Raw genomic sequence first — 12617 nt, 5'->3', positions numbered from 1 at the left:
CAAGAACTGGAGGCTTCACCAACTAAGCCACACTGATGCCCCCCCAAAATTTGATTTTTAAGCTTTTAAAGAGTTACAATTATTGAAAACCAAAGGCATAAAGAGGATGTTGAATTTTATCCCTACAAATTACAGAAAATAAATAGAAAGATGAAAATACAATCAGCAAATGTGATTTGTTTCTATAATTATACTAAGAATGATATTAATTTGCAGGGAGCTTTCAAAACATTTTATTGTATTATATTATACATACAAAAAAGTACACTTACAGTAAGCCTTTACTGTCCAATATGGGAACCACATGTGGCCAATGAACACTTGAAATACACACCAAATTTCAAGAACTTGTTTCAAAGAAAAAAAATGTGGGACATCTCAATAAATTTTTTATATTAATTTTATGTTCAAGTATGATATTTTGGATATCCCGGGTCAAACAAAATACAATATAAAAATTAAATACAATTGCTTCTTTTTATCTTTTTTAATGTGGCTTCTAGAAAAACTTAAATTACATTATGTGGTTCACATTTGAATTATACCGGACAGCACTGTCCTAAATTACAGCTCAATGAATTTCCACAAACTGAACTTTCCATGTAACTAGAATCCATTGGAAGAAAGAGAGCAGTAATAACACCTTGGGAGTTTCCTTCAGCTCCATTCCAATAACTAACCTCCTCTCCTCTCTCAAGGATAAACCACTATCCTTATTGCTAACAACACATATTATCAGTTTTGCCCATTTCTGTACTTTCATATGAAGGGATTCATACAACATGTGCTTTTTGGGTACACTCAATATATTTGTGAAATCCACCCATACTGGTGTGCTAGTTGTAGATTTTCATTATCACTGTATTTCTTTGTGTGGATAAGCAATTTACCCATTCTACTGTTAATGGGCATTTGGGCAGTTTGCAGTTTCTGGATATTACTAATAATGCTGCCATAAATGTCCAGTACATATATTTTGATGAATATATGTATTTATTCCTCTTGCATACCATGAAACTTAGAGTAGAATTGCTGGATCACAGGTATATGTAATTTGCAGTTTTAGCATGTATTGCCAGTTTTTCAAATGTTGTGTCAATTTTACATAACCAATATACCAACTGTTGTTTCATATCCTTGCCAACATTTGTCAAAGGTACTCTGAACGGAGAAAATACCTGTGAAAATATTTCAGCTGAAACACTCAACAAACTTTAATTAAAATGAATTGTGACCATACTCTTTACTGTCTTAGCTTACCAGGTGCCTTACCTCAGCATCTGTTAGAGAATATTGTCCTCATCCCCTTGAGTAGAATTAAAAATTTCCCAATTTAAAGAGAGAGAGAGAGAGAGAGAGAGAGAGAGAGAGAGAGAGAGAGAGAGAGAATACTGTCCTCATACAGCAGAGAGAGAGAATAAGCAAGCTCTCTTGTGTATCTCTTATCAGGACACTACTCCTATCAGGGCCCCACTCTCATGACCTCATATAATTTTAATTACCCCCATAAAGACCTTATCTCCAAATGTAGTCACATTGGGTGTTGAGGCTTTAACAAATTAATTTTAGGGGAACAGAAACATTGTCCATAACAGATGTAAGCAGTAGGATCAGGATTCACACAATTATATGACAATGAAGCCCCTAATCCTAACTACTACATATTGTACAGATGATTTTGGGATAGGGAAGGTTATAGAAAAGTGCTTACTGTACACTGAATGTTTGGAATCCCCTGCTTTAAAGTTTTTACATTATATAAGACCAATTATTGTATTAGTTTGCTATCACAACAGATGGTACTTACTTTGTAGTTATAAAGCTCAGTTTATAGACCGGAAAACTTGGAAAATTCTAAGTATGGAAAATGCTATGGGTTAAACTTAAAATTTTTACCTATCATTTAATAAAATATTTCAGTTTTAAAAGTCAACTAAATCTGAAATTTTACCTCATATAAATTCAATCTGCTGTATCACTTCTTACAGAAACAGCCTTGTAAATTGCTGATTATTTACTATTTCTCTGAAACAGTTGGTCACTCCTTATCCCTGTGGAAATCAAGGTAGCAGGGATTCCTTCTTAAGAATTTTAATTTTCGGGGCACCTGGGTGGCTCAGTCGGTTAACTGTCCGACTTCGGCTCAGGCCATGATCTCACAGTCCGTGAGTTCGAGCCCCGCGTCGGGCTCTGTGCTGACAGCTCAGAGCCTGGAGCCTGTTTCAGATTCTGTGTCTCCCTCTCTCTCTGCCCCTCCCCTGTTCATGCTCTGTCTCTCTCTGTCTTGAAAATAAATAATAAAAAATGTTAAAAAAAAATAAAAAAAAAAAAAAGAATTTTAATTTTCGGGGCAGCTGGGTGGCTCAGTCAGTTAAGGTCCAAGTTTGGCTTAGGTCATGATCTTGGGGTCTGTGAGCTAGGAGCCCGGCATCAGGCTCTGTGCTGATAGCTCAGAGCTTACTTCGGATTCTATGTCCCCCTCTCTGCACCTCCTCTGCTTGCACTGTGTCTCTCTATCAAAAATAAATAAACGTTAAAAAATTAAAAAAAAAAAAAAAAAGAATTTTAATTTGGGGGGCATCTGGGTGGCTCAGTCGGTTAAGTGTCTGACTCCTGATTTCGGCCCAGGTCATGATCTCATGCACAGGTTCGTAAGTTTGAGCCCCACATGAGATTCTTTCTCTCTTTGTGCCCCTCCCCCCACTTGTGCGCTCTCTCTTTCTCAAAATCAATTAATTTAAAAATTTTAAATTTACTTATTTACTTACTTATTTGTTTTTAAAGCAATCTCTACACCTAATGTGGGGGCTTGAACATATGACCCCAAGATAAAGAGTTGCATGCTCTACTGATTGAGCCAGCCAGGCATCCCAAGAATTTTAACTATGAACCTTAATTTTTTACTAGAAAGGTTTTGGCTTTTTATCTCTTGATAGGAAAATTCTCACATTTCCATATATGGAGAACACAGAAACAGACAATAGAGGGAAATAACAACAAAAAAAAGGATTCTTTTTTATTCCTGTCATTATTTTAACTTTATTATGAGGATTAATATAGGGGAGCCTGGGTGGCTCAGCTGGTTAAGCGTATGACACTTGATTTTGGCTTAGGTCATGATCTCACAGCTTGTGGGTTCGAGCTCCACATCAGGCTCTGTGCTGACAGCTCAGAGCCTGGAGCCTGCTTCGGATTCTGTGTCTCCCTCTCTCTCTGCCCCTAACCCACTCACATTCTGTCTCTGTCTCTCTCAAAAATAAATAAACATAAAAAAAAAAAGTGAATATAAAAACAGTCAAAAGAAATCAACACCTACTAATAAATGGACATTTTTACATGTTCTTTTAGCATTTTGAATGTCACTGCCATCCCATTACCTTCTGGTTTCCATAATTTCAAAAGACAAGTCAGTTGTTAAACTTATTGTGGCTCCCTTGCATGTGATGAGTCCGTTTTATTGCTGCTCTTGAGATTCTTTGTTTTTTCAAAATCTGACTATGATACATCTAGGGGTAGATTGCTTTGTGTTTATACAATTTGAAGTTTATTGAATTTCTTGGATATGAAGATAACTATTTTTAATGAATTTGGAAGTTTTCATCTGCTATTAATTCTTAAACTTTCTGCCCCTTTCTCTCTTTTCCTAGAATTTTCATGACATGTACACATTGGTACACATGCTGGAGTCCCATACTCTCTAAGACTGTTTTTGGTGTTTTTCTTTCTGTTCTTCAGACTGGATAATTTCTATTAATCTATGTTCATATTCACTACACCTTTCTTTTACCAACTCAAATTTGCTGTTGAGTGATCTCTACTGATATGCTCCGTTTGATGAGTCACTGTCATTGTAATTTGCCTTTAATCCTTTAAAGAAGAATCTTCCTTGAATTCTTTGAACATACTGATAAATAACTGCTTTTAAGCCTTTGTCACTAAGAAGCAACATTTGGGATCCCTCAAAGATAGTGTCTATTGGCTGTTTTTTTCCCTGAGTATCAGTAATACTTTCATGTCTATTTACATGTCTCTTTAATTTTTTGGTTTAAAATTGGACATTTTAGACAATATTTTGTAGCAACTCTGAATTCTGACCCCTGCCTCCACTGTGTTGTTGCTGTTTTTATCTGTTTAGCGACTTACCTGGACTAATTCTGTAGTTTGCTTCTCCAGTAATGTGTAGCCTCTGCATGTCCCTGCTTAGTTTTGTTTTGTTTTCTTTTTAAGTCTAGCTTTCTAGGGGGCTGCCCTAGGTCAGCATAACTTAATAGTCAGCCAATGACTGTTGAGAGGTTTAGCTTAAACACCTTGAATCAGCACTTCGTTCTTTTGCCACCAGATCTGTGTGCAGCTTGAGGGATACTTTCAAAGTGCAGGGAGTTCATCACTCTACCCTGGTAGACTGGTAGCTTGAAGGGCCCTCTTTGTCCTCTCCTGAGCCAGTGCAGCTTTATATATGCATAGTCTTCTGGAACATGAGAAGTAAGTGTGATTTAAAAAAAAAAATTTTTTTTAACGTTTATTTTTGAAGGAGAGAGAGACAGAGCATCAGCAGAGGAGGGGCAGAGAGAGAGACAGAGGGAGACACAGAATCTGAAGCAGGCTCCAGGCTCTGAGCCATCAGCACAGAGCCTGATGCGGGGTTCAAACCCATGAACTGAGAAGTAAGTGTGATTTTAATAGGGCCCACATTAGCAAACTCTTTCCCTAGATTTCTGATAAATTTCTGGCTAGTTGGTCATTTTGTTGCTTCCCACATCATTAGCCTTCCCAGAACATTTGCCACAGAGACCTCTATTGTTTTTGATGACATTCCTGGGTATGGATTTTTTCATGCACTACTCTAAATAAGGTCAGCTCCTTCTGACAGGACAATAGAGTTGCCAGTCCTCTGGCTTGTCCCACCTGCCTGTCTAACCTGAGGGACCACAGAGCTGAGGGAACTAATGGAAGCAGCTACTGACACAAGTTATCACTGTCCTTATTGAAATTCAGTAGCTTTTTCTGAATAAATACCTCTCAATGCATGTCCTTTGGTTAATTTCCAGAGACCTTAAATATATGTGTGTGTGTGTGTGTGTGTGTGTGTGTGTGTGTATGCACGAGTATGTGTTTTAAACAATTTGTCCAGTTTAAGCACTGCTTTTTGGGGAGAGGATTTACCAAACTCCTCACCAAGTCATTCCAGAAGTGCTGCTCCATTTCAGAAATGCTACATTTTATTTTGAACTCTTCTACCCGATCTAATGTTCTAAAGATCAAGAACAAATATTAAACAGAACCATTTACTCGACTTTGAAGTGCCCCCACTGAGCAGACAGGAATAATCCAATGAAATTTAGAACCAGTGAAGGAAAAACTTTCCCCAAAACCAGGACCGAAATGAGTCTGCACATCTTAAAGATTCCTCAACATCACTTCAACATGAGACTTTTTATACTTACTCTTAGAGATGGGGTAAAATAGATGTCTAGTTGAAGACTAGGGGTACAGAAAGGGACCATGTTCAGTAGAGCCTGAAGTCACCCTACCTGGGCTCGCTCCTCATCAAACTCCAGGCAGCCCATACCATCCAGTCTCTGGAGGTCAATCCAGCCTTTCCAGATAACACAGACTCCATTCAGAATCATGGGAGCCTTCAAATACACCTAAGACACAGAAAAGACACATGAAAACCAATGATAAGCCATCAGATACATGAAAAACGGAAGAATAAGCTTTAAGGAAACCTGTGGTTTTCTTGGGGGAAAAAAAGATGAATACAATTATAAAATTAAGAATTATAGGAAGGTATATAAACCATAGCTCTGACCAAATTCTAGAAGTTAAGTTGATCTGGTTTACCAGGATTTTATTTCTAGTCACAATTCTCTCAAATTGTTTTTTAAAAAAAGTGATACAAATTTTATAAAAACTATAATAAAATGATACTTGAAATAGACATAGTTGAAACTGAAGCTACGACAATAGGTACTTTGCCTTGATTTTGAACCTCAGGTAAAAAGCTATAAAGATGGAAAACAACTGGAATTCACAAGCCCCTAAAGACAGCACACACAGTTTCCCTCTATTTGGAAACCTGGAGCCACCCAGAGTCGGGCTCTTCATACTTCCCTTCAGTTTTATAAGCTACCTCATTGCTTCCTATGAAGTAATGCAGCTTTTTTCCTTTTTTTCTAACTTCAGTTAGCGAGTTAGTCTGCTTTTAACCAAAGAAACTTAACTGATACAACATTTATTTATTCACCATTATTTTTCAAGTAAATATAAATGATTCTAGATTAAAAGACACTTTAGGTATGATTTCAAAATTCAGACCAGTTTCATTTTCAACCACCAAATTCTGATACTGCCTGAAAATATAACTGTGCTCAAGAACAATTAAGGATCCACCAAGAAAGGAAAGGTGCTAATACTGTCATTTTAAGGTGAAAATTTTATTGGGAAACAGTAAGAAATATAAAAAATTTATTATAATTCCCACACTCTTCCCCCATCCTAATATCACACTATCCTAATAGTGACTTTAGGAAAAAACAAACAAACAAACAAACATTGTTATTTTAGATCTTCTCTACCTTATTTATTTATTTATTTATTTTCAACATTTATTTATTTTTAGGACAGAGAGAGACAGAGCATGAACGGGGGAGGGGCAGAGAGAGAGGGAGACACAGAATCGGAAACAGGCTCCAGGCTCTGAGCCATCAGCCCAGAGCCCGACGCGGGGCTCGAACTCACGGACCGCGAGATCGTGACCTGGCAGAAGTCGGACGCTTAACCGACTGCGCCACCCAGGCGCCCCTTCTCTACCTTATTTAACATGGGCTTCAGAGGCACCTGGGTGGCTTAGTTGGTTAAGCCTCTGACCCTTGATTTTGGCTCAGGTTATGATCTCACAGTTCATGAGTTTGAGCCCTGCACCAGGCTCTGCACTAACAGTATGGAGCCTGCTTGGGATTCTCTTTCTCTCTCTCTCTCTCTCTCTCCCCCCCTCTCCCTCTCCCTCTCCCTCTCTGTCCCTCCCTGACTTGCATGCATGCTCTAAGTAAATAAGTGAACTTAAAAAAAATTAAAACAAAAAGAAAACATGGGCTTCAGAATAAAAATCAGCATAGATGTTTATCATTTAATGCCTTAATAAGATTTCTTAAATGCAGAAGAAGCAGGACTTCAATGACTTTTCAAAACTCCAGGTTATCAAATATACATTTATAAATAAGGTCTTCATTTGTCTACACCAAATATATTTTATTTAAATAATCCAAGTGCTTTTGTGAGCTAAAATTAGCATTATTTATTACTTGTAATTATATAAAATTGGTTAAGACAGTCTTCATTTTAAGTAAAAAGCTGTAAACATCAACTTTTTCTTTTCTCAATTCAGCAGTTTCTTCAAAAATTTTGGGGCATTCTTGTTTTTAGAAAGGTTTAATAAGAATAATTGACTGTCAACAATTACAAATATGCTCAAAAAATTACAACTGAGACACCTGTAAAATAAAACCTACAGGATTTATGCCATCTTATTTTTGTCATTCCCCTCTACTATTAACACAACTTTTTTTCTTGTTAAGGGCTCCAATAAACCACCCTGAACTAACTTCTATTTATATTGGGAAAAAAAGTCCAAAACTTAAGGTTCCATTTCTCCTCCCATTTGGACCAAGGGAAGTAGTCTACAGTTATAGCTGAAACCGTTTAACCACATATTTCCTTCTGTTCTGATAAGTGCTCATTCTCTTCTACATTGTGAATTTAAAACTCCACTAAAGTGCACCTCGTCAGACAAGTGACTATGACAACCTCACTTTCAACACCTCAAAACCTAAAAACAATAGCCCTCCTCACTGCCTATCAATGTAACTTGACTTAACACATCTTTTTTTAAAAAAAAATTTTTTTTTAACGTTTATTTATTTTTGAGACAGAGAGAGACAGAGCATGAACAGGGGAGGGTCAGAGAGAGAGGGAGACACAGAATCTGAAACAGGCTCCAGGCTCTGAGCTGTCAGCACAGAGCCCGACGCGGGGCTTGAACTCACGGACCGTGAGATCATGACCTGAGCCGAAGTCGGACGCTTAACCGACCAAGCCACCCAGGCGCCCCGACTTAACACATCTTCTAATCAAGATCTCCACCTACTCTTTCTCACATGGGAGGGTGCCACACAGTGAGGACTGTAACATTTCACCTATCAAAGTACCTCATTAAATTCTCACACTAATCATGCACAGAATTCTCCTCTTCTAACAGGAGAGAAAGGTCAACTTCATGATTAGATTCTATGTTCTTCATCACATGATTTATATCATTTAGAATCAAAGACTCCATAATCTAGCTTATTCATATTAACTCTATAATCAAAATTATTTTCCTTATGAAATTACTGAATTTTTAAAAAGCCCATTCATTACTTCTTTATAAACATTCTCTCACAACAAAGAAAACCACCAATCTGTTTCGGGAAATTCCTAAGTGGATTCGGAAAAAGACTATAGTTCTTAGTCAAGGCTAGTGCCTAGAATCATAATGTAAAATAATATTTAGATGACTCTGGTGATTTATTTAGATGTTCACATTCAAAAATACAGTTTTACATTTAGATCTTCAAATGTTTGGCACTTTCATACATTTCATGAATACCAAACCTCAAAGTATGAAGAAAATAAAATTCTGTCTCTTAACAGTTCAGCATTTCGTAGTATAATCTAATAATACAATTTAAACACTAAGATATTTTTCACTGAAGATAATGATGACTTATTTCAAACTGTGAAAAGAAAATGTATTAGAATGTGACCTAGGGATTAAATCTATTGTCCTAGAACAATTAAATATTTTAAACGAAATGTATTCTATAAAGCCTTTAAAAGTAAAAAACAATCGATTCAGGGGTGCCTGCTTGGCTCAGTTGGAAAAGCATGTATTCTTGATTTTGGGGTCATGAGTTCAAGCCCCATGTTGGGTATAGAGATTAAATAAATCAACTTTTAAAAAAAAGTATTAAACAGATTCAGCTAATCACACACAGAAACAACAAAATAGCCTGCTTATTTTTCTAAAAGTAAAGTAGCAGGGAATGTGAGACTTCACAGAAAGTTCAAAATGACTACAGCCTCACATTGTATTCTTCTGGAAATAAGGTAATAGTATTATGTAATTTTTAATAAAATCAATCTCTAAATATCAGGTGTGACATTACATTCAATCCAAATTATGCATAATATGACCTTACTGTCACCTTCTGTAGCTTTAAATACCACATCACTGTAGCAGTAGAGCTTCAGCAAAAACAGGTATGCACTGTCAGCTTGGCATTATCCACATACTGGGATACAATTCACCCACAAAAAGGAATAAAGTATTGATACATGCTACAATATTGTTTTTAAAAAAGATTTTTTATGTTTATTTAGTTTTGAGAGCAAGAGAGACAGAGCATGAGTGGGAGAGGGGCAGACAGAGAGGGAGTCACAGAATCCAAAGCAGGCTCCAGGCTCTAGCTGTCAGCACAGAGCCTGATGCGGAGCTCGAACTCACGGACCGCAAGATCATGACCTGAGCCAAAGTCGGCCACCTAACTGACTGAACCACCCAGGTGCCCCATGCTACAATATTCAATTTAAAAAAAAAAAAAAAAAAATTTTTTAACGTTTATTTACTTTTGAGACAGAGAGAAACAGAGCATGAATGGGGGAGGGTCAGACAGAGAGGGAGACACAGAATCTGAAACAGGCTCCAGGCTCTGAGCTGTCAGCACAGAACCCGATGCGGGGCTCGAACTCACGAACCGTGAGATCATGACCTGAGCTGAAGTCCGACGCTTAACCGACTGAGCCACCCAGGCGCGCCTGTTCAATTTTGAAAACATTATGCTAAGCGAAAGAAATCAGAAAAGGGTCACATATTACATGATTCCATTTATTTGAGATGTGAATATACATTGGCACATACAAATGTGCAATTACAGAGAGAGACAGAAAGGAGATTAGTGGTTGCCAGGGGCTGATGGCGAGGGAAGGTGGGGGAGGGATAAGTGATTGCTAATAGGTACAGGGTTTCTTTCTGGATGATGAAAATGTTTTGGAATTAGACAGTGGTAATGGTTGCACAATTCTGCGAATATACTAAAAATCCCTGAATTGTACATTCTTAAAGCATGAATTTTATGGTATATGAATTTTATCTCAATAAAACAATTATAAAAATACTTATAATAACTTTACAGTTGCATATGGGATACTAGCACTCTGAGAAGATATGGGCTGGTGATATAAATCTAGCAGCCATCAACAATACAGTGGTATTTAAATCCAAGGGAGAGGAAGACATTGGCCAAGCAATAAGTAGAAGGAGAAAAGAAGGGGGGCCAGGAAGAACTCTGAGAACATCCAATGTCTAGATGCTGGATAAAAGAAAAGAACCCATCAGAGCAGGCTATAAACAGCCAGTGAAGAGAAAGAAAAACACATAAGGAACCTAGTGGCTAAAGGTTAAGTTATAGGACCCCACGGAAAAATTTCCCCTTTGTTGGATGCATTAGATACCTAAGTATTATCTTACAGGATCTTAGGTCACTCATAACTTTTAGGATTGCTTTTATTTAAGGTAGGAGTTCTTAGTCTGGAGTTCAGAGAACCTACAGGAGTTTGGGTTTATGGAAGTTTCAAAAAGACCAGAAACACCTTGAAATTCTATGTAAAAATGTGTGTGTTTGACTGAGCCCATGTGCATTTTTTTTGTAAGTTCACTACTTTCACCACATTCTCAAGACTGTACAAGGCAAACAGATTCAATCATGACAGTAAAAACTTCATTCTTCCTGTTCCCTCATAGGCACCAAGATCTTTGTAGCAGAGAGCCAGAAAGATGATAAACAGTCTTCACTTAAATTGACCAAACTTCCTAAATAGCTAAAAATTAGTTATTTTGTATTTTGCAACATAAATGTCAGAGGAAAGACATAAGAGACATATAAGAGAACCTAGTCAACTTCTCATTTATCAACCTGTACAAACAGTTCTATCTCTGAGAGTCTGGACTCTACTTATTCTGAGAATATCTAAATTTGGAATAAGCAGTGGCATCCTCAATTGCCCTTCTAAAATACTATATATTTATAGAAGTTTATTTAGTGTTTCTAGCTCCTGGGTAGCTGCACTAAGAATAGAAATTGAGGGTACAACAGGACAGCAGAAAGAGTTGTCTCTTCTGAGAAGTTCTAAAGAAAATAATTTCAAGATAATTAAAATAGAAAAATGGTAGATTTGCAAAGAAGACTCCCACCACACCAGTACTAAGCCACAAAATCAATATAGACAGAAACTCCCCACACTGGGTGAGCTTGAGCCCCGTATCAGGTGAGCTCAAGCCCCACTTTGGGTAAAACAGGAGCCCTGGTTAAGGCCCACTTCTCTCTCTCTCTCTCTCTCTCTCTGCCCCTTGTGGGATTCTCTCTCTCCCTCTCTGCCCCTTGCTCACTAGTGCTCTCTCTCTCAAAGTAAAAAAAAAGAAAAAGAGAAAAGAGAAAAAGATACATCTAGAGACAGAAACTAAGTGCCAAAGCTATTGCCAAAAACAAAGAGAAAACTTTATTGTCAAAAAAACCATTTCAATCAGAAAGAATAGTTCACTTCTCTATAATAAACTGCTAGAACTTAAAACACTTGTTAACTAAAATCTAGAAATTGAGTTATTAGAGAAAACAGTAAGAGGGAATGATCAGCCCCTCAGGTATTCGGTAAATATTTAAACAATGATTAATAGAAGAGCAGAAACAGAGCTGGAATTATAAATGGTTTCTTATAGCTTCTAATTTCAATTTGAAAAGATCCACCTATTCAACAAACGTTTACTACCTATCATTTTGTGCAGGGTATGATTATCCAGGGCAGTGTGAATATACCAGGCATTTTAAAAAGATGTACATCCTACCATCCAAAAAAGATTCCAACACCAGTCAACTTAAAGTCTTTAAGGAGGAAGAGCTGACTACATAAATAAAGAACTGTAAGAATCAAAACTGAATTCACCCCTTACATTAAGTAGGACTCACTTAACTCTTAAGGTTAACGGAATGTACCAAATGATAGTAAAACTGTAAGAAGTTTAAATCCGTCAGCTTTCCAATGTCCCCAGACTACAGTTCTGGGGCACCTGGGTGGCTCAGAAGGTTGAGCTAACTCTTGATTTTGGCTCAGGTCATGATCCCAGGGTCTTCGGATCAAGCCCCCTCATCAGGCTCCACATGGAGTTTGCTTAAAGATTCTCTCTCTCTGCCCCTTTCTCCTGCTCGTGCTCTCTCTCAAAATAAATAAATAAATAAATAAATAAATAAAAATTTAGAAAGACTACAGTTCTAGCAAACTTGTACATAAATAAGACTGAAGATTATCTACCTGAAAAATCCAGAATATTCAACTAAAAAACCAAGTGAATTAATGAATTCAATAAAGTGGCTGGATGGGGCACCTGGGTGGCTCAGCCAGTTAAGCATCCGACTCTTGGTTTCAGCTCAGGTCATGATCTTGAGGTTTCCTGAGTTGAAGCCCCACGCTGGGCCTTGTGCTGGCGGCTCAGAGCCTGCTTGGGATTCTCTCTTCTCTCTCTCTCT

At 37.4% G+C, this 12617-nt stretch overlaps 1 protein-coding gene across 2 annotated transcripts in view; it reads right to left on the bottom strand.

The window, feature by feature from the left end:
- The window catches only part of CBFB (core-binding factor subunit beta), a 56362-nt gene that overhangs the window by 19712 nt on the left and 24033 nt on the right, over positions 1 to 12617 (bottom strand). For both annotated transcript variants that reach the window (XM_047078538.1, XM_047078540.1), the window contains exon 4: positions 5532 to 5648. In XM_047078538.1, coding sequence (XP_046934494.1) covers positions 5532 to 5648 — 117 coding nt within the window. The remainder of the gene's footprint in view (positions 1 to 5531; positions 5649 to 12617) is intronic.

This window comes from Lynx rufus, unplaced genomic scaffold, assembly GCF_022079265.1.
Source record: "Lynx rufus isolate CCGP_SWC_20201006 ecotype Redwood Valley unplaced genomic scaffold, mLynRuf1.p SCAF_16, whole genome shotgun sequence".
NCBI lineage: Eukaryota > Metazoa > Chordata > Mammalia > Carnivora > Felidae > Lynx > Lynx rufus.
Note: the sequence above shows the minus strand (reverse complement) of the source record. Positions and strands in the feature narration are given on the sequence as shown.